This window comes from Monodelphis domestica, chromosome 3, assembly GCF_027887165.1.
Source record: "Monodelphis domestica isolate mMonDom1 chromosome 3, mMonDom1.pri, whole genome shotgun sequence".
Taxonomy (NCBI): Eukaryota; Metazoa; Chordata; class Mammalia; order Didelphimorphia; family Didelphidae; genus Monodelphis; species Monodelphis domestica.
Window position 1 is genome coordinate 92,322,829 of NC_077229.1, and position 25,375 is coordinate 92,348,203.

Genomic DNA, 25,375 nt, shown 5'->3' on the forward strand with positions numbered 1-25,375 from the left:
ATTTATTTTGAATATATTTTTATATCCTTATACATACACATGTTATTCTTCCAATCCTAGAATAGAAACTCCTTGAGATCAGGAACTGTTTAACATTTGCCTTTATATCTCCAGTGCCTGACCCATAGCAAGCACTTAATAAACTCTCACTGCCATTTTCAACACCAAGCTTGGGTACTACAGAAGTACATACCTCAGTATAGTCCTATGTGTGTATCTATGTGTTTGTTATTATTTTTTCATATTAGTCCTATCTTCCCCATTAAGTTGGCACTATAAAAAAAGTAATAATTTTCTTGGTTTCTTTCTACATATATACAAAATATTGTACATAGTATACAAACACACACATAGTTCCAGATTCTATTAGTTGCTGACTGACAGAAACATATACTTAGTAAACATTTATTAACTGATTCCTCTACGCTAGGCACCAGACAACTGGTGCTAAATGCTGGGAAAATAAACAGTAAAGTGAAAGAAACCTGGCTCTTAAGAAACTAATATCCTAATGGAGAAGACAAGTATACATAAGTATTTACAGGACTCCTACCAAATGAATACCAAGGAATTTAGAGATGGAGGGCCCTGGCAGGCAAGGGTAAGCTGGAGGTCAAGAAAGGCTTCATGGATAAGATGATACCCCAGCTAAGTTTTGAAGAGAATCTACTTGTTATCTTTATTATTCTGTTACTTTGAATAGAAATTTTTGAGAAGAGGAGTTGAGAAGCTAACAGAGAATATGTATATGTCTATCTATCTTTCACCAACCCATCATGCTGTCTGGTCTTCCTGATGCCTTTACTTCTGGAGGTTCTTTCTTAATCAGTGACTGGCACAAAATAGACACTTTAGAAATGTTTGTTGAACTATAATGAATTCTGGGGTAGGGACAAGAAGACAGACAGACTGTCATGAGCCCAACCTACCTCACCTGCCTTGGCTGTATTCTTTGTGCTTAAAGAATTTATGGTGCATAGGAGTGGGAAATGGGAGCAATTTGACAAGGGAGCTGGGAGACTGGCTGTGGCATTTAATTTCTCATATTTACAGAAGATCTTTATTCACAATACTAAGCCAAGATACTAACATTAGCAAGTCAACACCAATTACTAAAGAACTGTAGGCTCTAGAACTCCAATCTAGGTAGTCAAGCAACTAAAAACATGAGTATGAAGCAATATACTAGGTGCGAATGACTATACTGCATTTTATAGTTTACTCTTCCCCATATACATTTTTTAAACTTTTAAAAAATCCAAGATTGCTTAATAGTGATTTTTAAAGCCTCTCTACTTTTGTTATTTCTTTTTACTTCCAAGTTATGAAAATAAATAAACATAAAACTCCCAATCCAATCAATATCTTGCATAGGTGAAGAAAAACTTACAATAGAGTATGGGCAAGAAAACAGATATAGCAAATTTAACCAGGGGAAGGCTAAACATAAGAGGTAAAGTTGTAGGGAAATAAAGAAAGATTTGCTTCAAAAGAAAAGAGTTAGACAATTATAAGCATTATTTGTATTCAGAGAGACAAGAAAATAATGTATTTTGTCAGACACTTTAATTTTTAGTGGATATATTTAGCCTGTTTTTAGGATGATTACATACCTCCCCTAGCTCTTTCAAAAACACCAAACTTTGTTAATTATCAAAATGATACAATAAAGTGCTACTGAAAGAATTTTAGGTACAGCCATTCATACCATTTCTTCTATCCCTTGTTTTACAAGATAATTTGATTTTTCTCTCTGCATTTTCATATTAGGACTTCAAGAGTAGCCCTAGTAAGGACAGCTGGGTGGTTCTGTGGATAGAAAGCCAGGCCTAGAGACAGAAGGTCCTGGCTTCAGACACTTCCTAGCTCTGTGACCCTTAGCAAGTCATTTATTGCCTAGCCCTTACCACTCTTCAGCCTCAGAATCAATATATAGTACTAATTCTAAGACAGAAAGTATGGGATTTTTAAAAATTGAAAAATTAAATTAAATTTAAAAAAAATTAAAAAATGGATTTGGAATAGAAGGAAGATCCACCTCATCCCAGTGTGATTTATAATGACCACATGGCTCTAGCTATTGTAGAAATAAGGTAATATGATCAGAAAAAGTACAGCTTGTAAAGTGGGAAATGAATCAAGGCCAGGAGCTTTCTGACCCAGAATCACTTTTGATCTATAATAACAAAGCTTGATTTGGGGCTGGAATTTCTGAAGTCCAGGCAGGCAATGATAATACATGAGGCTCCCAATTATAAATTAGGGTCCAGCACTTCCATGAATGATAATACAGTTATGTTAAGGAACTTGTATCGAAATCTACATTTAGATTGCTCACCCTGCAGACTTCCTAAGTTGTCAAAGATCACTTAATTTCAAATCTAATAAATTCTTTCTCATCCCAAGCAATGATATCAAACAGTGTACTATGTTCTGCCCAAGACCACAATGATGCCACACTGTATTATGTTCTGCCTAGGACAACAGGTTCAAGCTGAAGACTGGATCTAAAAGAATAATACTAATGATTATTTTTGCTCTAATTCTTTAGAGGACATAAAAATCATTGAATATTCATCATTAAAAAGTTATTTTGCAACAGCAACAATCCAGAACACATTCTAACCTTAATTTTGTTAAAAGGAATGTTCCCACCATATATAGTCTAGTTCAGGAGGCTTGGTAGAAGCAGAGATAGTAATGGGAATGAAGCCTTCCTCAACTTAACCTTAAAAAGGAAGACTAATAGTAAGTCATCTATTCAGTAATATCTAGTCCACATGTTCTTGCTAAGCTAGAGATAATTACAACTCACTTGGCAGTGTTTCTGATAGCACTTCAGAAACTAATATAAAAATGTTAAAAATGAGGGAAAACTGACCAGGCTTTTCAACATACTTATCAAGAAATGTGCAATATTTACCTACAAGGCTTGAAAAATAATATTGGAGTGAAAATAGTCTAATAGTTTTAATAAAAACTAGTTAAGATTTTGTCAAATAAAAATTTTAAATCATCTCAGAAAAATGAGCCTACAGCAGCTAAGGCTGCTGCTAGTCCAGTGTCATTCATTGCTTTTTAAAATGTCTATGAATGCTACTTGCAAAGTAGGGACAGATCGTAAAGTTAGACATTAACTTACATGGCTGTTGAGTAAACTGCTTTTGTGTGATGTAATCCCTTCATTTTTTTGTAGGTTTTCAATCGCCATTTCAAGCTAAAGAAAATGTGTGCAGGAAAAAAAATAAAATGGAAAAAAAGGAAATCAGAGAGTTAGCATCAGCCAAGATTTGTTTTTATTAATATCCAAATTATGATTAATGCTTCCTACCAAAAAAGACTTGTGACATAAGGCAGGTAAATGAGGCACAGTATTTATGAAATGAAGCTGTAGCAGAGAAATGTTATTTCATTACATGCAAAGGAACCAAAGAGCCTTTCAAACATAAAGCAGCCCAGTGAGGTCCAGTGCATCAGCCTTGCTGGGTTTGACTGTTGTGGGCCATGCACTGTGTTCATAAGCACTCACTCCCTTCAGCACAACTTTCCCTGTAGCAAAGAAAGCCTAAGAGGGGCTCAGCTCACTGTCCACAAGCATTTACTGGTCCCCCACAACATTCAAGCATCATTCTAGGGGCCAAGCAGAGCTGCACAGGAAGTCAGACTGTCTTGCAGTACTCTTGTGAGCTCACAGAGAACTCTACGCCAGGTCGATGAAAGGATGCCTATAATATGACATAGCTGGACACAAACATTATTGAACAAAGAACAAAAATGTTGAGGAGCCACAGGGCAAAGGGGGAAATAGTCTTGATGGGTGCTAATAGGCTTTCAAGCTGGGGCCTAGTGAAGGTAACTAAGATATGACAAGTTAGTAGAACAGGATAAGCTATGGGAAAGCTACAATGCTGATACTGTACTATGGACAGCACTGGAATATTTTCTTTACCCTAGCTAAATGGCTTAGTGTTTAAGAGGAAACCCCAAGAGACTTATAAATATACCTTCCAACAATATTCACATATGGTCTGCAGAATTGGGGATAAAAAGTCAATAGTACGGAGTATTCTACTAGATATTAAAGGAAATGTAAAGTTTAGTGATTCCTTAAAGTTAACGTAGCTTATAGTCCAATAGAGAACACAAGGCAGATAAATGAATCAGTCACTTTAGTCTCTGTTTACCTCATTTTCCTCATCCTTAAAATGGGAATAATAATAGCACCTATCTCCCAGGGTTGTGAGGATAAAATCAGATAATTTTCATAAAGTGTGTTGCAAATCAAAGTACTATAGAGAAATACTATTACTCCTCTTATATGATGAAAAATTCAAAAGGAAATGTAGCCAACAAGGAATTAGCAGAGGCTTAGTAGAGGAGGTAGCATTCAAGTAAAGTTTTTTGGGTTTATGTTTTCTTTTTTAACTTACCTTCTGTCTTAGAATCAGTACTAAGTATCAGTTTCAAGGAAGAAGAGCTATATGGGCTAGGCAATTTGGGTTAAATGACTTGCCCCATATAGGTAGGAAGTGTCTGTGCCTAAATTTGAACCCAGAACCTCCTGTTTCCAGGCCTGGTTTTCATCCACTAAGTCACTGAGCTGCCCGTTAAGTAGAGTTTTAAAGGATGGGTAGAAATTCAATGGACCAAGTGGGGAAGAAAAATATTTCAGGCATAGCAATAGACATTCCTCTCTGAAATGACCTTCCTTCTCAGCACATATCTTGTATATCCAGAATGAATTACTTTTGGCCTCCCTCATTAGAATGCTCCTCAGTTTTTGTTTTTCTTTGTGTTCCCAGTGTGAATTTAACACAGTGCCTAGCACAAAATGAACCCTTAATAAGTGCTTTCTGATTGATTAACTGAGAAGCTTATACTCTGATAGAACATAAGCTCTTTGAGGGCAAAAGTTACTTCCCTTTTGTCTCTGTATCTCTAACTCTTATAACAATGCATTTGGTACATTAGTACATGTAACAAAAATTTAAAAAGTAGTATAAGTAGTTTTGTTATTTTGTAAAAACTCATGGTACAATGGAAAGTACTCTGGGCCTGGAGTCAAAAAACCCTAAGCTCTAATTTAGTCTTTCATACTACCTGTATGACCCTGGAGGCAAGTTCTTCAACCTCTGTGGCCTCAGTTTCCTTAATTATAAAATGTAAATCATAACAGCTCCTACCTCTTAGGGTTAGTATGATGACCAAATGACATCATATCTGTAAAGTGCTTAGCATAATGTCTGGCACATAGTCAGAAGTTTAATAAATGCCCCTTTGATACCTTATTGATAGGCAAGGGGAAGCTTCCTTCAGGTGAGACGAGATCTGACTGCGTAACATTATCACCAAGTTCTGATTTTTCTGATTTGCATGTCCAGGAGGAAGACAAAGTAATGGAAAGAAAGAAATGGAGTGATTCAGCACACAGACACAACAGCTGAGGAATCTCTTAATGATGATACTGACTGATTAAAAATGGCATTTATTAATCAGAGGTATTTGTTTAAAATTGAGTTCAACAAAAATGGAGTAAAATACTTCACTTCAGCGTGTAACCAAGCACAAAAACAGTATCAATGTTGAGTCTGTGAATGGTTTTCCATTTACTGTGATATGCTACTGTAAATATACCTCTTTGATTACTGCTGGTCTCTTTGATGACCTATTTAAATTTGTGTACATTATTGTATTTGGAATAAAATGTTTTTACATGTTTTTAAGAAAAACAAATCAGGCTATTGAGACTCCATGAGGACAAAAAGCTTATGGACAAGATCAGAAGCTGCAGTTCCCACTTCCTCTGGCTGTTGCTCAAGAATGCCAGTAAAAAGGCAACCCTGAGATCAAAATGAGCAGAAGCCTGTGTTGCAGCCAATTTCCAAAATCCCCATATGGAAATTAAGTATTTTCCAAGGCCCATGACCACAAAAAAGAATGGCTACTCCACTAGACTAAATAGCAGTACAGAATTCAATTTAGACGTATCCAAAGGCAAATCTAAAATGAAACAATCTACTACTTAAGAAGAGAGCCTACCATTCCAAAATCCACAGGAGGGAGCTAAAGCTCCACTACACACCTACTGTTCACTGCACAAATATCAAAGACCATAATAGTTTGATTAGAGCTAACTGGGGGTCTAAAGGGTCCATCGTTGACCTATAGATGGGAATCTGACCATTCCTATTATATAATACTTGGTATTCAATATCAAACATCTTGCATCAAGGATATAATGAAGAATAATTAAAAGCTCTTCTGAATAACAAGAACTAACTAGCTGGAGTTTGTGGTCTTAAATGGTACTTATAATGTATTGTAATGTAATGAAATACAAAACACTTGGAACTGAACACTTATTTCTGTATTTTATGCCACTTTTGACTCTGGCCAACTGGTTGCTGCAAATAGCCACATGGCAAAGGTCTTATACTAACAAATTCAGGGAAACAAACAACTTTTTAAAATTAATAGCTTTAAATTTGGCCACCTGACCAATACAGATTCATTTAGTTCTAATGGGAGAAAGGATTTCTATTGTGGGTGTACACAGTCTATGGCAAAATCTTTCAATCTGCAATTACTGTAATGAAAATATAAGCTTCATTTTTGGCTTAATAGAACCATTCATACCTTTTGTTAGTTGTTTTTGACATTTTATACAGTGAACCATGTACTGAATTATCAAGAAATAATTCTTAAATGTTAAGAATGGTACACAGAAGTCACATAATAACCATGTGAACTTGGGCAAATCTCTTCACATTTCTGCATCTCCTTTTTCTTTATTTGAAAAAATGGGGGTTGAAGAGAGTTCATTGATGTGGGGGCTGAAAGCCTGGTTAGAAGAAAAGGCAAATTCAGAGGAGAGAGGAAGAGTAATTTGGATAAAGAACCTGGATATTAGTATGCAGCCAAAGGCAATGTTATAAACAAGAAACTTTTTAATAAAATTATTATAAACAGAAAACGCTAAGAGAATATGTGGTATTCACCTAAACTGAATGCTATTTGACTTATCAAAACTTTTATAAAATGCTTGTCTAGACTCTAAAGGCAGTGTATTCAGACCTGGTCAATTTGGTGAGCAGACATTTTAGAGGAACATTTAGAGAAACAAAATTAAAGAGCTCAAGAGGTCTTAATGAACCTTATGAGATCAATTAAAACAAAAGATCATTTTAGAAGGCAAAGCAGCAGAAGCAGTACAAGCTCCCCTCCACAAAACTCTTCCAAAGAGACCTAGGAAATGCACTAGATCAAATCCTGATGGATAAGTCTAGAAAATTGTCACAGTGAGTCATTCATCTAGCTCAAGTTGGCAAGTTGGCATAAAGAATGAGAGGTCTGTAGGCACTAAATGGGGCTGGTCCAGGAAGAAATTTCAGGAGAACTCATCCAAGGAGTGGCTGTTCACTAGGGCAAGAGGAGACCCCAGATCCACATCAGGGCACTGAGATGGAGACAGATAAATATTGGCAGTTTTGTTGACCCACTTACCAGTTCTGAATCACAGATACAGGGCAGACTTAGAAGGAGAACTGTTCAGGGGGTAGTATTCTCAGGTAGGGACACCCTGAGCATTTACTGGGAAAGGAGGAACTTCCGAAATAAGCAAAAACGGTGTGATTTAGTCATCAGGAACACAGCAGAATCTCAGTTATAACATCTATCCTAGTCTGCAAAATCAGGGCAAGAATCCCAGACAAAAATGGAATTTACAGTTCTGGCACTCTGAACCACAGAACTTTCAGACTGGCTAATAGAGGCTAAGAAGAATGGAAAGAGATGGAAAGAGATACACAGGAGCAGGGCATGGAGAAACAAAAGGAAGGTTAGAGAAAGCTATCTTCCATGATCAAGGTGTGCAAGTAGACATCTATGCATGCAAGTCTTTCAACTTCCCTCTAATCTGAACTGGTCCATTTTGCAAATAAGGAATTCGAGGTTCAGGAATGTTACATAGCTAGTATTGCCTATAGTCATTTAGCTAGTAAAATGAAGTGAGCAGAACCAGAAGAACAATGTACACTATAATAGCAATATTGTGATGATGATCAATTGTGAAAGATATAGTTACTCTGATCAGTACAACGATCCAAGCCAATTCCAAAGGACTCATAATGAAAAATGCTAACATCCTCCAGAAAGAGAACTGATGAACTCTGAGGGCAGATTGAAGGATATTTTTCTCTGATCTGTAAAATAGGGATGATCACAATGCTTATGGTATCTGCATCTAAAAGAGCTATATGAGATTATGTATAAAATTCCCATTGCAAACTTTCAAATGCTCTTTATGATTAAGTAGGGGCATAATAATTATTGATTTAAATAAAATAAGTACTTTATTATGCATTTGCTGATTAGACCAGAAATTAGCTTTCAAGGTTTTGGATTTTGAGGGGAGAATAAGGGAGTAATCAATCTGCTGAAGACCCTAGTCCTTACCTTTGACTTCAATGCAATAACACTCTCCTGACCCTTTGTACTACCCTCTATTAGGCCCTACAAACATCACATAAAAACAGAAAGTTCACTGAATTTTTTATCTTGTGTTTTATGCATCCTACAATGGTATTAATTTTATATTGGCTTATCTTTTCTTAAATCATAATACCATACTGATCAATGATATTCAACTCTTGGCTCCCTGTGATATTTGGGTCCTCTGGTCACCTTTTTCATGTCCATCTCTTCATGTCCCCATGTGGAGTTTACTTGGCAAAGATACTAAAGTGGTTTGCAATTTCCTTCTCTAGTTAATTGTATAGATGGAGAACTGAGGCAAACAGATTAAGTGACTTGCCCAGGGTGACATAACTAATAAGTGTCAGGACCAGTTTTGAATTCAAGAAGGTGAGTTTTCCTAACTCTAGACCTATTGCTCTATCCACTGCAGCACATAGCTGCCCTTTTCATCATCTCCTTTGTATGTAACTATCCTATTTCCTTAGAATTTATCTAGCTGCCCATGTTAACTAGAATCACATCTCCTTTATAGATCTGTCTATTCCTACCTCCTCTGTATTGGTTAAGTCCAATTTTCAGACTCTTGTATTGCCATGATATAGAAAAGAATGAAAAAGGTCACCAAATTAAACTTATATTTAATAAAATCTCATTTAATTGATTAGTAAAAAATTGGACCAAAAATTAGTCTCTTAATTATTAATTTAAGTTGAATCACAGTTGAATATTCCATCTCTAAAAACATATTGGCTAGTAGCTCTGGATAAATTTCTTAACTCTAGGCAACTTGAAGACTATAAATTGCAGAAAAGATATCTTACTACATTGGTAGAGGGAGTTTCCTTACTTGAAAGAGTTCCCTAAACCAATGAAATCTACTGTTTATCATTTTAATTTAAATAAAACGGAGTCATTTTAGCAGTGTACATGTGCTCAATTTCTCTGAGAAAAGCATTTATTTCCCTTGAGCTGACTTAATTATGAGGGATAGAAGGATCAAATAAACTTTAAAGAAATAGTTCAACCTATTTAAAATCTATCACTGAGAAGTCTAAGCCCTCTAACAATTCTTTTTAAAGGGACATGCAGAAAAGAAATGTTAATGCAAACCTTATAAAAGTATCAAGAAATTAAACCACTTCAAAAAAATTTTAATAACATTCAGAATTTTATCCTTAAAAATGTTATTCTTTGAATACAAAAAGTTCCATGACCTCTCAGATTATGGGAGTGACTATTTATATTTCATCACTGAGACTTAGATACTTAGATATCATGCACAATGCTTAGATTTCTTTAAGGTAAAGGAATGTGTTTCCTAGTGTCTCTTAGAAGTGAAGGGTTTTTAAACACACATATAGACATACATGTATGCATGCATACACACATGCATGCGCACACACACACATACTTCTCAAGTATAAATAAGTCAAATTGTTGACTGTTGACTTATACCCAGATTTGTTAAGAGACCCCTATTTTATTTTGCTATTTTAGTATAAATGGCAAAGAGCATACCACCATAATAAATGCATTCAAATAAAGTCACAATTTCAAAATTCATTTCTTTTCTATTTATTAACCCTGAAGTTGAGATCACAGCTATACTAACAAACATTTATGACTTGAAGAAGACTTCACATGCCTTAAGAACTTTAGCTAATACTATATATCAAGCTGGCTATTAATTTGAAGGGAGAAAAACCAAAAACATGGAGTTCAGGTTTTATTAAAACTTTTCTCACACCCAAATTATGCTAACCTCATTAAAAGAACCAGCCAAAATATGACATCAGAAATAAGTGAAAGGGCATGCAAATTGTCTACCTGTGATCCATCTCTACTACTTACAAGATTTTACTTTGCAACATATATCAAATTTGAGAGCACAGACTTTTAAACAAGGAAGTACTTAAAACCATTTACAGATCACTGTGTGCTAAAGTGTAAGCAAACTTCCAGTTAGAATAGAGGTTGGGCTCCCATTAGAGCCCAATGTTTAGCAGCCCTGGGATCCCAGTTAAGTTATCTCATCCCTCAGGATCTTCATCTTCTAATCAGGGAGAATGTGACATCAATAACTGTACTATTTAACCTTGCAAGTTGTGGTTGGGGAAATGCTTCATAAACCTTCAAAGTGCTCCATAAATGTGGGTGTAGGTCAGAAGATTCAGAACAAGAAGGATCAGAGATCTGCTAGCCCAGGAGTTGGTGCTATGTGTCATCTGGCCATCATCAGTTTGTGGAAGCCCCTGGATCCCTTTTCAGAATCACTGTTTAACAAAATGCATAGGATAACAAAGGAAACTAATTCTATTGAAATATGAAAATTATTTGAAAGTTATCGAAATATTTTAAAATAAGTTAGCAAATTCCTCAATTCCCCAGGTTAAGAACACTTGGAATTAATCTAGCCCCTTCATTTTACAAATAAGGAACCTGAGGCCCAAAGAAGTTAAGTACAGCTACCAAGGTCACCTAGATAGTATTAAATAGTAAGGATTAGAACCAGGATCCACCACCTCCTTCTACAATATCTTGCTACCTTTTCCCTCATCTTGAAACACTGACATTATGTTACACAATAGTATGGGCTCAATTAATTCTAAGGAATTTGTATTTAAATAATTCTTGTTTCTAATGAAATAAGGCAACAGATATTAGTAAGACAGCTAATAGAGATTTTCCCAGTCCTTTGTTTTTAAGTAAGCTTTCCCAACTAGAGCCCAGATTTGTAAGAACAATGAAAAAATAACTCAAAATGTCAAAAGAAAGTCCCATTTCCTAAAGCTCAGCATAAAACAAATAAAAAGGAAAGACTATAAATCCACAAAGGCCAAATTTGCTTTAAAATCCCCAAATGATGGAGGCAGCTGGGGCTCAGTGGATTAAGAGCCAGGCCTAGAGGGCACTTCCTAGCTATATGACCCTGGGCAAGTCACTTAATCCTCAATGCCTAGCCCATACTGCTCTTCTGACTTAGAACCAATACATAGTATTCATTCCAAGATAGAAGTTAAGGGTTTTTAAAAAACAAATAAATAAAATAAAATAAAATCCCCAAATGATAATGTATGAATGCTATGGCACCATAAAATTGTGTCTAATTTGTGGATTTTTAAAGATATAAGATGACCATAGAACCAGAGCCAGAAGAGGTCATCTTGGTCCAACTCTGTCATTTTACAGAGGAGGAAACTGAGACCCATGGAGGCTAAATGGTTAGTCCAAAGTCGACCAAGTAGGAAATATCAAAGGTGACATTTTAATCCAAGTCCTTAGATTCCTGAGCCATGGTTCTTTCCATGGTACCATGTTGCCTCTCTCTATAAACTGCAGTTGAAATTGAAGTTCCCTCATCTTAACATAAGTAAAAAGCCTAGATAACATGAAACTTTGAAAGAATCAGAGGGACTCTCCATAAAGTAAGCTGAGAGAAGATAATCCTTATGCACTCAAATGTCTAATAAAATTTTAATAGCACAACTTGAATGATAATAATACCTAAAATTTATGTTTAAAGTCAGATTGGAATCCCTCAGATGTGGAACTGGAATATATGTACATTGGAGGAAGGAAGATGGGACACAGAAGATAAACAGGAAAAGGACTCCCACTCTTAGAGCCACCTGCACCTCCAGCTTGAGCTCTTCTCCTGTAGGAGGACACTCAGTTTCTCTCTAAGGTTTTGGATTTTGTTTATATCATACAATAAAGCAACCATTTTTAAGCTTCTAAAAATGAATCTTAATACAAAAGGCTGATCATGCAAAATTGGAAACCAGAATAACAATACCAAACTCTATATTAGAACTGAAAAAATAGACTCAAACCTTATAGAATAGGCTCAAATTAGAATAAGCCTAAGTACAGTTTTATTGGGAAATGCCTCAATATGCCTTTCATAAATCTGCCTGCTATTTCATTCATTTCAAAGTTGGAAGGAACCTGAGGAGTCATTTGGAGACCAATCTACCTCAATATGTGTATTTGTTGTTCAGTGTATCAGTAGTGTCCAATATTTCCTTACTCCATTTGAAGTTTTCTTGGCAAAGACACTGAAATGGTTTGCTTTTTCTTTCTCTAGCTCTTTTTAGAGATGAGAAAATTGAGGCAGAGTTAAGTGACTTGCGCAAGATCATATAGCTAGTAAATGTCTGAGGCTGGATTTGAACTCTTGAAGATGAGTCTTCCTATCTCTAGGCCTGGCATACTATCCATTTGCTATATAATTGAACTTACAATATGCACCTTCTATAATATCCCTGACAGTTGATCATCCAGTTGAATACTACCACTGATCAGGTGCTTTCTACAGATAATGATTTGAAAATCATCTAATCATCTGTTCTTAGTAAAAAAAGTAAGCACTCATTACTTGAACTAATGACAGAAGAGTATCAACCTGAGACAGTATGGAGACAATTATTATAATAGCAGGCTTTCACTCCATGCATTTAAAAAAATATATATTCCTGTTTTAGTTACAAATTTCACCAATATAGTTTTAGAATTTATTCCTTTATAAGAAATAGGAAAAAAAGAAAGAAATAGAGACAAGAGGAATACAAAGAATAGGGGGCAGAACTGTGATTTCACTGGTATAGGAATCTCTCCAGTGAGGACCCTCTAGTTCTCAATCAGATCAGAGAAGATTGTACAATTCTAAGTCTTAGAGCAGGGATATCAAAACTTTTAGACACTGCATGCTGTGCCACACCCCTAGATTGTAAATTGTGCCTTGCCCCACCCACCCACCCACCCAAGTTCCCCTGCAAACCTTATCCCAGACAGAAAAGGGAGAAAGCAAGGGGAGCGGCCTGAGAGCTCTGTTCAGGGGACAAGTTGCTGGGCAAAGGGGTGTGGAGGCACAATGGGGAGGGGGAAGGGAGCAGTTGTACCAGAGTCCCTCTGCCTTTCTAGTAACTAACTCTGCCAGAGGGTGGTACCTGTGCCCACAGAGAAGTCTCCGCATGCTGTCTTTGGCACACATGCCATAGTTTTGCCATCACGGGCTTAGAGAGTTGATTAGCCCAGGGGTGTCAAATTCAAATAGAAATGAGGTCACTAAAACAAGGATCCTTGTGAGTCACATGGTGACTAAGTAAAACACATACTAATACTATCTATATTTTTTTTTCATTTATTTTGTTAAAACATTTCCCCATTGTATTTTAGTCAGGTTTAAGCTGCACTCAGGAGTCGTGTGGGCTGTATGCTACATGTTTGATACTTCTGGCAGCCTAGAGTACTGAAAACTAAAGTGATTTGTCCAAGGTCCACATGAGCACTATGTGTCAGAGATAGGCCTAAACCCCAAGCCTCAGAGTCCTGCTCTATACAGTGCTATGCCAGCTCTTAAGAAGTGAAAGCTTTCAGGGGCAGCTGGGTAGCTCAGTGGATTGAGAACCAGGCCTAGAGACTGGAGGTCCTAGGTTCAAATCTGGCCTCAGATACTTCCCAGCTGTGTGACCCTGGGCAAGTCACTTGACCCCCATTGCCTAGCCCTTACCACTCTTCTGCCTTGGAGCCAATACACAGTATTGACTCCAAGATGAAAGGTAAGGGTTTAAAAAAAAAAAGAAGTGAAAGCTTTTGTATATTTTAAAGTATAATTAATTTATTTTATTATTTAAAATTAAGTATATGAAATATTTTATAAAGTATGTAAAACTTTATAAAAGAAATAATTATTTTTTCCTCCACTAAAGTCCTATCTAATGCTTCACTGTGAAGTAGAGGTGGCCCTTGACTTCTTAAAGGTGAGCTCTGGCAGCAACTACCAAAATGGTATGTAGCTTCAAAAGTATGGGTTCAGAAATGAGTTAAGTCTATAGTTCACCAGACTCAGTTCTGGGAAGTTCATTTACCAGATTGGCCATGGAGTTTTGAATTTTTTCAGCCATAACCCTCAAATACCTTCTACTAAATCATTGAAGATTTGTGCTCTGACTTGGTCTGCCTATACTAGTGAAATCATAAATTATTGACATAGTTTAAGTATTGTTTAAAATAAACTGAGCTTTACCTATTCATCATAAAAATATTTTGTAGAATTACTACTTTTACAAGTACCTTGATGCCAAGTCTGGAGTAGGAAGGACATAGGTTCAAATCTGACCTGAGAAACTGCCTAGTTATGTGACCCTGAGCAAGTGGCTTAACCCCAATGGCCTAGTTCTTGCTGCTCTTCTGTCTTAAAATTTTATTTAAAAAGAAAATACAGGGTTTTTTTAAAGTACCTTGAAATAATATTTTTCTATTCTTCAGTTTTTAATGTTAATATAAGTCATACACAAAACATCTGGAAGGGAGACAATCTATAAATGGCATTTGTCAAATGTTGGCATCTTATTCCCCCCAAAAATTCAGAGCAACTCATTTATTCACTAAGATATTATTGTGCCCACTCTAATAAAAAGTTACCAAGACTAAGCACAGACTACAGTCCTATGTAAAAATCAGCAATTCAAGGCACATCCAAAATAATGCCTTTTTTAATGATTTCAGAAACTCTGATCTGTTAAAATCTTATTAAATAAGTTCAGAAACATTACATATAGATTTCCACAAATTCATGAGCATAGTTGTCAAAGCTCATAGGCATATCAAAAAGGTTAATCAATTATTACTGTTTTAAGGCTTTCACTACAACTTTATATATAAAATGGTAGTAGTATTTAGTGAATTTTGCCATTCATTCTCATGAGTGCCAGGTTATACTCTAATTCTAGAGCATACTACAAGTTAAAATTAAAGTACTGTGCTAAAAATATGTGCCTGTAAGACTCACAAAAGATTCTTAAGATTGTAGGAAATGTCTTGGTCACCAATGATTAATTATTTTTCCAAAGAAACAAACAAAATCAAAGAAAGCAAAAACAGATATGCCTTAGGAGAGGGGCCAACAATCTTTGCTATGGAGGGTTTTCGATGTTAGTCAGAGCAAAAAAGGACTAACAAACTTTGCTATGGAGGGCTTTCGATATTAGTCAGAACCAAAAAGGACTAACTAACTAAAAAACTGATTAACAAACAATTGGGTACAGGACAGGAATGAACACAGCTGTAATTATACCTGCAGATGCTATCTTTGGGAGTCTCAGAAAATTTCCTTCAGGCAAAAAAATAAAGGAAAAGAAAGGGTATATGGCTTTTTCTTCCTGTAACCCTGGCCAGGAATTATACTCTGAATTCAGCAGGGGTGCAGAGATGGGAGACAGTTCTTTGATGTACATGCTACCCAAATGTGACCTTTAGTACAGAACAAATGAAAAGTGATGAGGATAGCGGACAGCTACATGGTCAGTGATACAGAGTCAGGCCCAGGGATGGGTTCAAACATGTCCTCAGATACTTTCTAGCTGTATGATCCTGGGCAAGTCATTTAATCCCCTTGCCTAGCCCTTATTGCTCTTCTGCCTAGGAAACAATACATAGTACTGATTCTAAGATAGACGGTATGGATTTAAGAAAGTAAAAAAAGTAATTAGAAGAGAATTTGTGGGAGGCAGTAAGGTATTCATCTCTTTCTTTGTTTTTTTTTCCAAACCCTTATCTTCCACCTTTGAATCAATACTATGCATTGGTTCCAAGACAGAAGAGTGCTAAGGGCTAGGCAATGCGGGTTAAGTGACTTGCCCAGGGTCACACAACTAGAAGTGTCTGAGGTCAGAGTTGAACCTAGGACCTCCCATCTGTAGGCCTGGCTGAGCTACCCAGCTGCCCCCCATTAATTTCTCTTTTTAGAGAAAAATATCAGTAAGTGCTAAGAAGCAAGTAATTAACTTAGATTGTATACCACTTATTTTCAGAAATCGGGTACACAGATCAAGAATAAACTTTTTTTCCTTCTTTCAAACTCTTACCTTTCATCTCAGAATCAATACCCTATATTGGTTCTAAGGCAGAGGAGCAGTAAAGGCTAGGCAATGGGAGTTAAAGTGACTTGTCTAGGGTCAAACAGCTAGGAAGTGGCTGAGGATAGATCTGAATCCAGGAACATCCACCTCCAGACTTGGCTTTCTATCCACTTAACCACCTAACTTCCCCCTAAACTTTCTAACCTATAATTACATTAAAATATTCCAGATTTAATACCTATTAGATAAAATATTTTTACTAGTAAGTGCTAGAAATGCCAACATACACATTTAACTAAACAGTTTGCTCCATGATTTTTTTTTTCACTAATGGAGCCTTTAGAGAATAACATTTTTCAAGAGACTATCAACAAAAATTTTGCAAATTTCAGAATTGGGTTCATTAATTTTTGAAGTATTTTAACACCATTACTAAGGTGACCTCAAAACATGCCTAACATCTATCTTTATAAACACAAGACACCTATAACTATTAAATTCTCTTATATGGTTGTACTATGGCCAATAGAAATATCACAGTTATCTAAAAACAACTTTTTAAAAATTGAAATAAATACTATATGAATTCCAAAATTCATAATTTCATATTAGGCTGAGATCATAAGCCATCTTCACTTTTAAAATTATAATATCTTAAGGGTTCACGAGAAGAATGCTTGATTTGCAACTTCAAAGTGTCATATTTGTTTGCATTGGTTAACAGAGGACCTCATAAAGAGTGAGTTGGCTACATTCTTGAAATAGGTATGGTAATTACTCTTCAGGAAATACCAAGGGTAAGCTCTTGTTTTAACAACAAGGAAACAAAAGAAACAAATCTATTTTCCCCCCTAATTATCAGTATAATAAGGAAGTTTTGTTTTGACCAGGACGTTACAAAAATACACAAGAGAAAAAGGGGAAAGAAAGTTTAGAACTTAAAAACATTTGGAATTTTGGAACTATAAAACAAGTAATAACTTTTTCACAAAAGCATGAACAGAAGAAGTAGGCTTATTTCTTAAGGGAATAAAGTCTGCCCATAATAATATAATTCCTAATTTTGCCCAGTTTTAAACAACTCAGAATGCTATCCCTTCTATTGAGCAGTCTAATCCAGAATCTAACTATTTCTAATGACTCAGCACGAATAGCTGGTCCCACAGAGCTACAGTACATACCGTTGCTGGAGATGAACGTGAAGTATGGGACAGAGAATGTCTAGTGTTATCCATCCCCCCATGAATGAGATAGGCTCCTGAGCTGGAGATGATCTGACTCCCCCCAACGTCCATGGTGATGCCCACCATACTGTGAGAAGGAATTGCTGATGGAGAGGATGCCACAGTAGTCACCTGAGCGCCACCTCCTGGGGACTCAAAGTAGGACGCAGCGCTGCTAGGGGCATAAATCTGAGCTTCTGTGTTGTAAGAATAGGCGGTTCGTCTGTTAAGGGAATTAGAACTGATTAAACATAAAATAACACTAAATGGTAAAAGAAGTTCAGCAAAATTTCATTAATGTCCATCTATTAAGATACGGCTAACTCACTGAGACATGAATATAAAAAAAGAATTCAAAGCAAAGGAAGGCTCATATGATAGAAAATATCAAACATACATATCAACTACCACAATTCAATGGAAAGAACACCAAACAAGCAAAGCTTAACATTGTATAATTATGATGACCAAGGCAGGCCCAAGTACCAAGAGGTACTAGAAGGCAACTCTCTCCCTCTTCTTTCCAGTGGTGGTGGACTTTGGATGTGGAAGACTGAACATAGTGGTTAACTTTGCTAATACGGCTTCCCCCTCTCCTTTTCCCTGATAAAAGGGATGTCTGTCTGGGGAGGGGAGGAAAGAGATGTTGAGAAAGGAAGGTTATACAAAACCAAAAACTATCAAAAATCTTTTTAAACGAGTTTGGTGATCATGCAGCTAAGATAGACTGGGAGTTATTCATGGCTTTCAGGTAGAGTCTTATGATCTCGTAAAATCATACTTTTTACAATGCCACCACACTTGACACATAGTGTTATGAGGTATAACGGTCTAGCAGTTGCTACAAAAACCACAACACATCTCCACGAAAGCTACAAGGAGAGTCTTCTCCAAGGGGTGGCTTTAGTTTTGTGTCACTGTAATGTTATTCAATATCACCGTGATCACCTACTAAGAAATAGCATGTAAAAGCATGGACATGTGTTCTTGAAAAGATTCACTTACATGGCTCCATTAGTATAGACAGTATCTCCTCCTTCCACATACTGGACCTGGGTTGGATAGACATGCTGAACAGGTTGTACCTGGAATGATTATTAAATACAATACTTGTATTGGACAACATAATTTTCTCATAACAATTCCTAATCATTCTACAACTACCTAATTTGATAATGCCAATGGTAAAAAGCATAATGCTATGATAGATCTGGCTTAGTTGTTCTGCCATGAATGAGGGAAGCAGGTTGTCAAAGGTTATTTCTAATGTGTATAGAAAGGTAGATGAGAAATATGCCCTCCGTATATACATTAGGTCTACACATATCAAATCCAGTAAAACACAAGATCAAAAAGAAAACCTGTATATCCAGAAAAGGAACAAATAACCAGGTCTATCGCCAGTGGACAAAATTGCTTTTAGCAATGAAACTTCTCATTATCCTACTGGTTTCTCTCTGAAGGGACAAAGTTACAATAATTTCAAATAAGAATTCACAAAATGTTACAAGCACATAACATTCTCTTCTCTATCCATACAGAAGCCAAGATAGAAGAGAAAATATAAGGAGATTGAAAGGTAGAGTCCTTCTGGGCTGAAGGATAGATAATAATCTCCAAGGTTGTACAAGAGAAGCAATGACCTCACATCAATGATCTCTTAATGGCAACGATGGAAGATATAGAATGAAGAGATGGCTGCTACCAGAAAAGGAACAGTCTGGCAGGATTGGCCTAGATAAATTATATAGTTTTACATTTGATCCTCCTAATAATTTTGTGAGTTAGGGACTATTATTAGCATTCTCATTTTACACATCAGAAAATTGAGGCAAAGAGAAGTTAAGTGACTTGTTCCAGGTCACATAGCTAATCAGTGTCTGAAACAGGATTTTCATTCAGGTCTTCCTAAATCTGATCTTCTATCCATCATGCCACATAACTTTAACCTGAGTACAAATCTGGCCTAAAACTTTTACTAACTATATGATCCTGGGCAAATCACTTAACTCTGTCTGCCTCAGTTTCCTTATCTGTTAAATGAGTTGGAGATGGAAATGGCAAACCTTCCACAGTATCTTGGTCAACAAAACCTAAAATGGGGTCATGCAGAGTTGCATAAGACTGAACTGGACAGCAACAAAAAAATGTAAGAAGATTGGAAAAGTAAGAGAAGACCAGGTTTTCAAGGGCTTTGAAAACCAAAGTGCATTTTATATTTGAACCTAGAGGTAACAAGGAGGCACTAGAATGTACCGAAAAGGGGACTGACATATTCTGACCTGAGATGTAGAAAAACTATTTGACAGCTGAGTAGAAAGTAAACAGAACGAGGAGAATCTTGAGAAGGCTATTGTATTGAGGGGATAAGGGCCTAATCACAGTGGTGGCAGTGTCAGAAGAGAAATGTCAACACAAGAAATGTTACACAAAGGTAGAAAGGACAGCATTTGGAAATTATTTGGATAATGAAAGATATAAGTAACAGAGACGACACCTAGAAGTTGCAAGCCTAGGAAGATGGTAGAACCCTTGACAATCATAAGGAACTTAAGAAGAGGGGAGAATTGGAGAGGTAGGAGAGGAATAACAAGTTTAGTTTTGGATATGTGGAGTTTTAGATGTCTTCAAGAAATTCTGTCTAATATATCCAATGGGCAGTTGGACATCGTGGCTGACATTACTATAATCAAAAGCAGGGACATCAAACTGAAATAGAAACAGATTCCTGCTGACTTAGAAAAGAGCAATTTAATATCATTTATGTTGTATTTTATTTTTATTTATTTCATTAAAAATTTCTCAATCATATTTTAATCTGGCTTGAGCCACACTTCGGAAATTTGGGGGGCTCTGGGCCCTGAGTTTGCCACCTCTGATCTACATGCCATATCAGAGACACAGAACTACGTGGCTGGAAAAGAACTTAGAGATCAATTTGTCTAATCTTCTCAGTTTGAGGAAGAAATGCCCAAAAGGCTGAAATAACTTGTACAAAATCACAGTTTATATGATGCTAGAGCTCATTCTAAGTAGAAAATAAGCATTTATACAGAATTTACTGTGTATCCAGGCACTGTGCTAAGTGATTTTTAAAAAAAAATCTGGACCATACATGTATTATCATGTAAAACATACTTTCATATTGTTCATTGTTGTAAAAACACATTCATATAAAACCAAAAACCCAAAATAAAACCATAAATACAATGATGTGAAAGATAGTATGCTTTGATCTCCAACCCTCCAACTCAACAGTTCCTTCTCTGGAGTTGGATAGCATTTCCCCACATCATGTCTTTCAGAATTGTCCCAGATCATTGCAATGCTGAAAGCAGCCAAGTTTTCACATTTGAACACTGTACAATATTGCTTTTACTGTGTACAATGTTCTCCTGGTTCTGCTTATTTTGCTCTATATCAGTTCATGTAGCTCTTTTCAGCTTTTTCTGAAATCACTGCTGTGTTTAAAAAAAATTACTATTATCTCATTTGAACCTTACAACAAACAACACTGAAAGCTAAGTGTTCATTATTATCTCCATTTTATAGCTGAGGAAACTTAGGTGAACATATACACGAGACTTGTCCAAGATCACATAGCCAGCAAGTATCTGAATCTTGAACTCAAATTTGAACTCAAGTCTTCCTGAATCCAGGCCCAATGCTCTTATTCACTGTACCACCAGCTGCCCCAGGTCTTCTTAAGAGACTATAAGTCTTTCTACTAAATCAAAGAATCTCAATGTTGGAAGGATCTCAAACTGGGTCATTTAGTACACTATCACATTTGAGTAAGAATTCCCTCTACAGTATACTCAAGTGACTATTCAGACTTGAAAACCTCTAGAGAAGAGGGTGCTACTACAGGCAGAGGAAGCTATTAAACAGTTCTATTTGCTTGGAAGTTTATCCTTACATGAAATCTAAATTTGTCTCTTTGTCTTAAATTATATTATTTGTTCCTAGTTCTATTCTAGGTGAAGAAAAATCTACTCTTTCTTCCACATGACAGATTTTCAAATATTTGTCTCCTCATAGCTAGGAACAAGGACAGGATGTCTGAGTCCTTTGCTATACAGAACTACAGGGTGAACAGACTTCCTCTACCAAAGCAAATCTTTATTTTTTCTGCAACTTACAGTCTTAAGAGAGATGTCTGGCTATACTTAAAATAAGTTAATGCCTCTTAAAAGAAATTAAAAGTAGAAATACCATTCTAAATATGACATGTCTTATTTTCACCTTGATCTTGGGATCAAGGGATGTATTTTAGGTCTTATCTCCCTTTTTCATTTACAATACAACAAACTTAAGTAACTGACCCTGCAATGTCACTGGAAGAGTATCTCTGATTTTTCCCTTTGGTTGTTCTAGGTTTAATTCTTCCCTGTTGGTTAGTGCCACAACTAGGTGGGACAGTGGATATAGCACCAAGCCTAGAGTCCATAAAACTCATCTTCCTGAGTTCAAACCTGAACTCAGACACTTGCTAGTTTTGTCACCTTAGGAAAGCCACTTAAAATTGTTCCCTCCTCATCTGTAAAATGAGCCAGAGAAATAAATGGCAAACCACGCCAGTATTGTTGCCCTAAAAAAATTCTGATAAGGGGTTATAAAACTAACTAAACAAATCCCTTTTTCATGTACTACACAAGCTAAGGTAACTGACTCTGCAATATCACCAGAAGAGTCAATTTGGCTCTTCCCTACCTGGGCTTCTGTTGTCAGAAATTGACCCAATTAGCCACCTTAAATTCCTAAATAACTCAAGTATATAAAATAAGTCTAATTTTAATTTTAATTATTGCCATAATCTCAGAGTAGTTCCTACTTTGAAATTCCTCTCATTAAACTCTTCTCCCCAATTTTTTTCATTTTAATTTTAGACCAATAATTTCTAAAGATTTTATCTCATTTGTAACTGAATGAAAAGCATTAAAATGGACAATTCTGAAAAAGGAGGTGAATTGTTCTTATCATTCAGCTTTTGGATAATCACTTCTACAGTGGTTCATTTAATAATTTTACTTTTTATCCTAGTAATCAAATAATACAGAGTAAGGTAATGTAACATAATGAAAACAAAGTTATAGTTATTTCAATTATTTAAATCAATGCATTGGACTAAATATTATAAGCTGACTCCTTAAAATAAAATCTCTTTGGAAGAAAAAATTTGTATGTTTGTAGTGAAAAATAATTATATAAAGTTTTCACTGGCTGTCTCTCATGCCTACACAAGGTTCTCCCTCATCTTTGCCTCCTGGCTTCCTTGGCTTCAAATCTCTGCCGAAATATCATCTTCCTTCTGTTAATTGTCCCCTATTTATCCTATATAGAGCTTGTTTGGATGTAGTTTTTTGCATGTTATCTCTCTCATCAGATTATGAACTCATAGAAGTCAGGGATTGTCTTTTGCCTATCAATGTGTTCCCAGATTTAACATAATACCTGGCACATAGTAGATACTTAATAAATGTTTACTGACTGAATATTTACTCAGAAACTTTTTTCAAAAATTCTTTAAAATTTAAAGACAAGTTTTATTCATTCTTCTCATAGCTATTCTCTTCATGTCAACTTTAGTTTGCCTTCTCTGGCTAAAAGCACTCTTTGTACAAACAAGATTTGGGGAGATGAGAAGTGGAAAAGAAGGGCCTAGGAATATACATACGTCAATTCAGAAACATTTAGAAATTGTTCCTTCTTCTGTTAAAAAATTTTAAGTACTTAAAAAATAGAAACAAATGAATCAAAAATCAACTGTGATTTCACTTTTGAAGTTGAACACAGAAGTGATTATGCTACCTGCTGGGAGGCTGCCACAGGCTGGACAACTGGGGCCTGAGTTGATGCTGATGTACGTAGTGCCACAGAGGTCGCTGAATCTGATCCACCCTCTGGATTCTGCATGCTCAGTTCTAAAGAAAGGAAAGGAGATCAGAATTGAGTGGGCAAGTACTTCTGACATTAGTGAGAAAGCCTAAAGAAGAAAATTAATAGAAGCACAAAGTTAGGAGAATACCAACCATATAGAGGAGTTATTCTTCTAGAAACTAAATACAGAAATCCTGCTATTACTATGCCAGCAAGAAAAAAGGTTGCACAATTGTTCCATAGAAAGAGAAAGGGGAGGAGAGAACAGAGAATGTTTCTAAATATAAAAAAAAAAGGCACTGGGAAATTACTATGTCATAGCACAACTATAGTTATTCCTCAATAGGAAGGCAATTATATTTGAGGGACAAGAAAAACAGTTTAACTCTTTTTTCAGTCTTGTCGAGTTCAACTACTTTCAAAGCATTAATAATAATGATAAGAGCATTGATATAGTGCCTTAATATTTGCAAAGAACTTTACAAAGATAATTTTATTTGATCCTCGCAACAACCTGAGGTAAGTACTATTATTATCCCCATTTTATAGAAAAGGAAAATGAGGCTGAAAGAGGTTAAACAACTTGCCAAGGATCATACTTTTAGTAAATATTTGATACAGAATTTGAACTCAGCTTGTCTTGACTCCAAGTCCACTCACTATGTCACTGAACTACCAACCACTATTCTAGTTATTTATACAAGTAAAAAAGCATTTTAGATTGTTCTTCTCCAGTGAGAAAAGGGGACAAACCTATGGTTTGAGATGCCTGTGTAATAGAACCGTATCATAGGTAGTGTTAGAAGGAATCTTGATAGGTCACCCAGAGAATTCTAACCAAAATCAGGAGACATATTAATCTGTACTAGGAATATAAAAATAACCAGACAAAAGTATAAGTCACTCTCAAAAGTAGGGTAGGGGAAAGGAGATAATAGGATCAAAGATTTAGAACCTGAGGAGAAAGAGGAAGTTTTATCTAGTCTAACTCCTTCATTTCATAAAGAAACTGAAGCCCAGAAAGGTGAAGCGATTTGGCCTAGTTTCATACCAGTATGTAGTAGAACTGAAACTCAAACCAAGGTCTCTTTGACTCTAAACTCAGTGGTGTTTCCACCATATCAAGTTTCCTCAATAAAAGAATATTATACATATTAAGATCACTTTACTAACAGAATGATAATCACAATAGTTAAATGTTGCCTTTACAGACTAATTTCACATTACTCCCTATATCTTCAAGCCAAATTAAATGGTTAATAATTTCCTGATGTTATCCTACTATTTCTGTGCATTGGCACAGATCATCTCCCAAACCTGGAATATGTACCTTCCTCATCATTATTTATTGAAATCCTTGTCCTTCAAGGTCCAGAATGTTATGGCCTTCTTCCACAAGGATTTGCCTGATCCCCACCCCCCCACCCCAAATTTGAATGTGATAATGCTCTCACTTCAAATTTTTCAAGAGTACTTTATCTCTGCCTTTCTTATGTCCCTACCACATTCTACCTTGTATTGGGAATATCCATGCACATGTTGTACCCTCTTTCTGCTAACTGCCCCTGGAAGACTTACTAACAAAGATTGTCATTTTCATCCTTTTCTCTCCAGGGCCTCAAACTTGTGTAGCTGATTACAAAGAGAGTAGGAATACCTGCCTTTGTTCATATAGTTGTCTCCTTACTTCAAAAGAATGCCAAAGTATTATATCTCTTTCATGTTCAACATATAGAACTTTCTAATGTGCATTTCAAATTTTTCTACTTTATAAGCCAATGAAATAACATCAGCACAAAAAAAGAAGAGTTAGGATTTGGTATTCAAATATTATCAATACTTTAAACTGTCTTCCATTTGTAAACAAGTAACTAATATGCTTGAGCTCTCTTAAGAATATCCTGTTTCCTACAGTAATATTTTCTTGAAAGCAAA

At 35.9% G+C, this 25,375-nt stretch overlaps 1 protein-coding gene across 9 annotated transcripts in view; it reads right to left on the minus strand.

Annotated features, from left to right (window-relative positions):
- Positions 1-25,375, minus strand: part of RFX2 (regulatory factor X2) — a 147,702-nt gene that overhangs the window by 52,987 nt on the left and 69,340 nt on the right. For 3 of the 9 annotated variants that reach the window (XM_007488968.3, XM_016432112.2, XM_056822509.1), the window contains exons 2-5: positions 23,372-23,484; positions 18,566-18,645; positions 17,519-17,783; positions 3,143-3,217 (exon numbers count right to left, since the gene is read on the minus strand). In XM_007488968.3, coding sequence (XP_007489030.1) covers positions 3,143-3,217; positions 17,519-17,783; positions 18,566-18,645; positions 23,372-23,476 — 525 coding nt within the window. In that variant the 5' untranslated portion in view covers positions 23,477-23,484. The remainder of the gene's footprint in view (positions 1-3,142; positions 3,218-17,518; positions 17,784-18,565; positions 18,646-23,371; positions 23,485-25,375) is intronic. The other 6 variants (XM_056822510.1, XM_016432114.2, XM_056822512.1 and 3 more) reach the window with 3 other exon arrangements.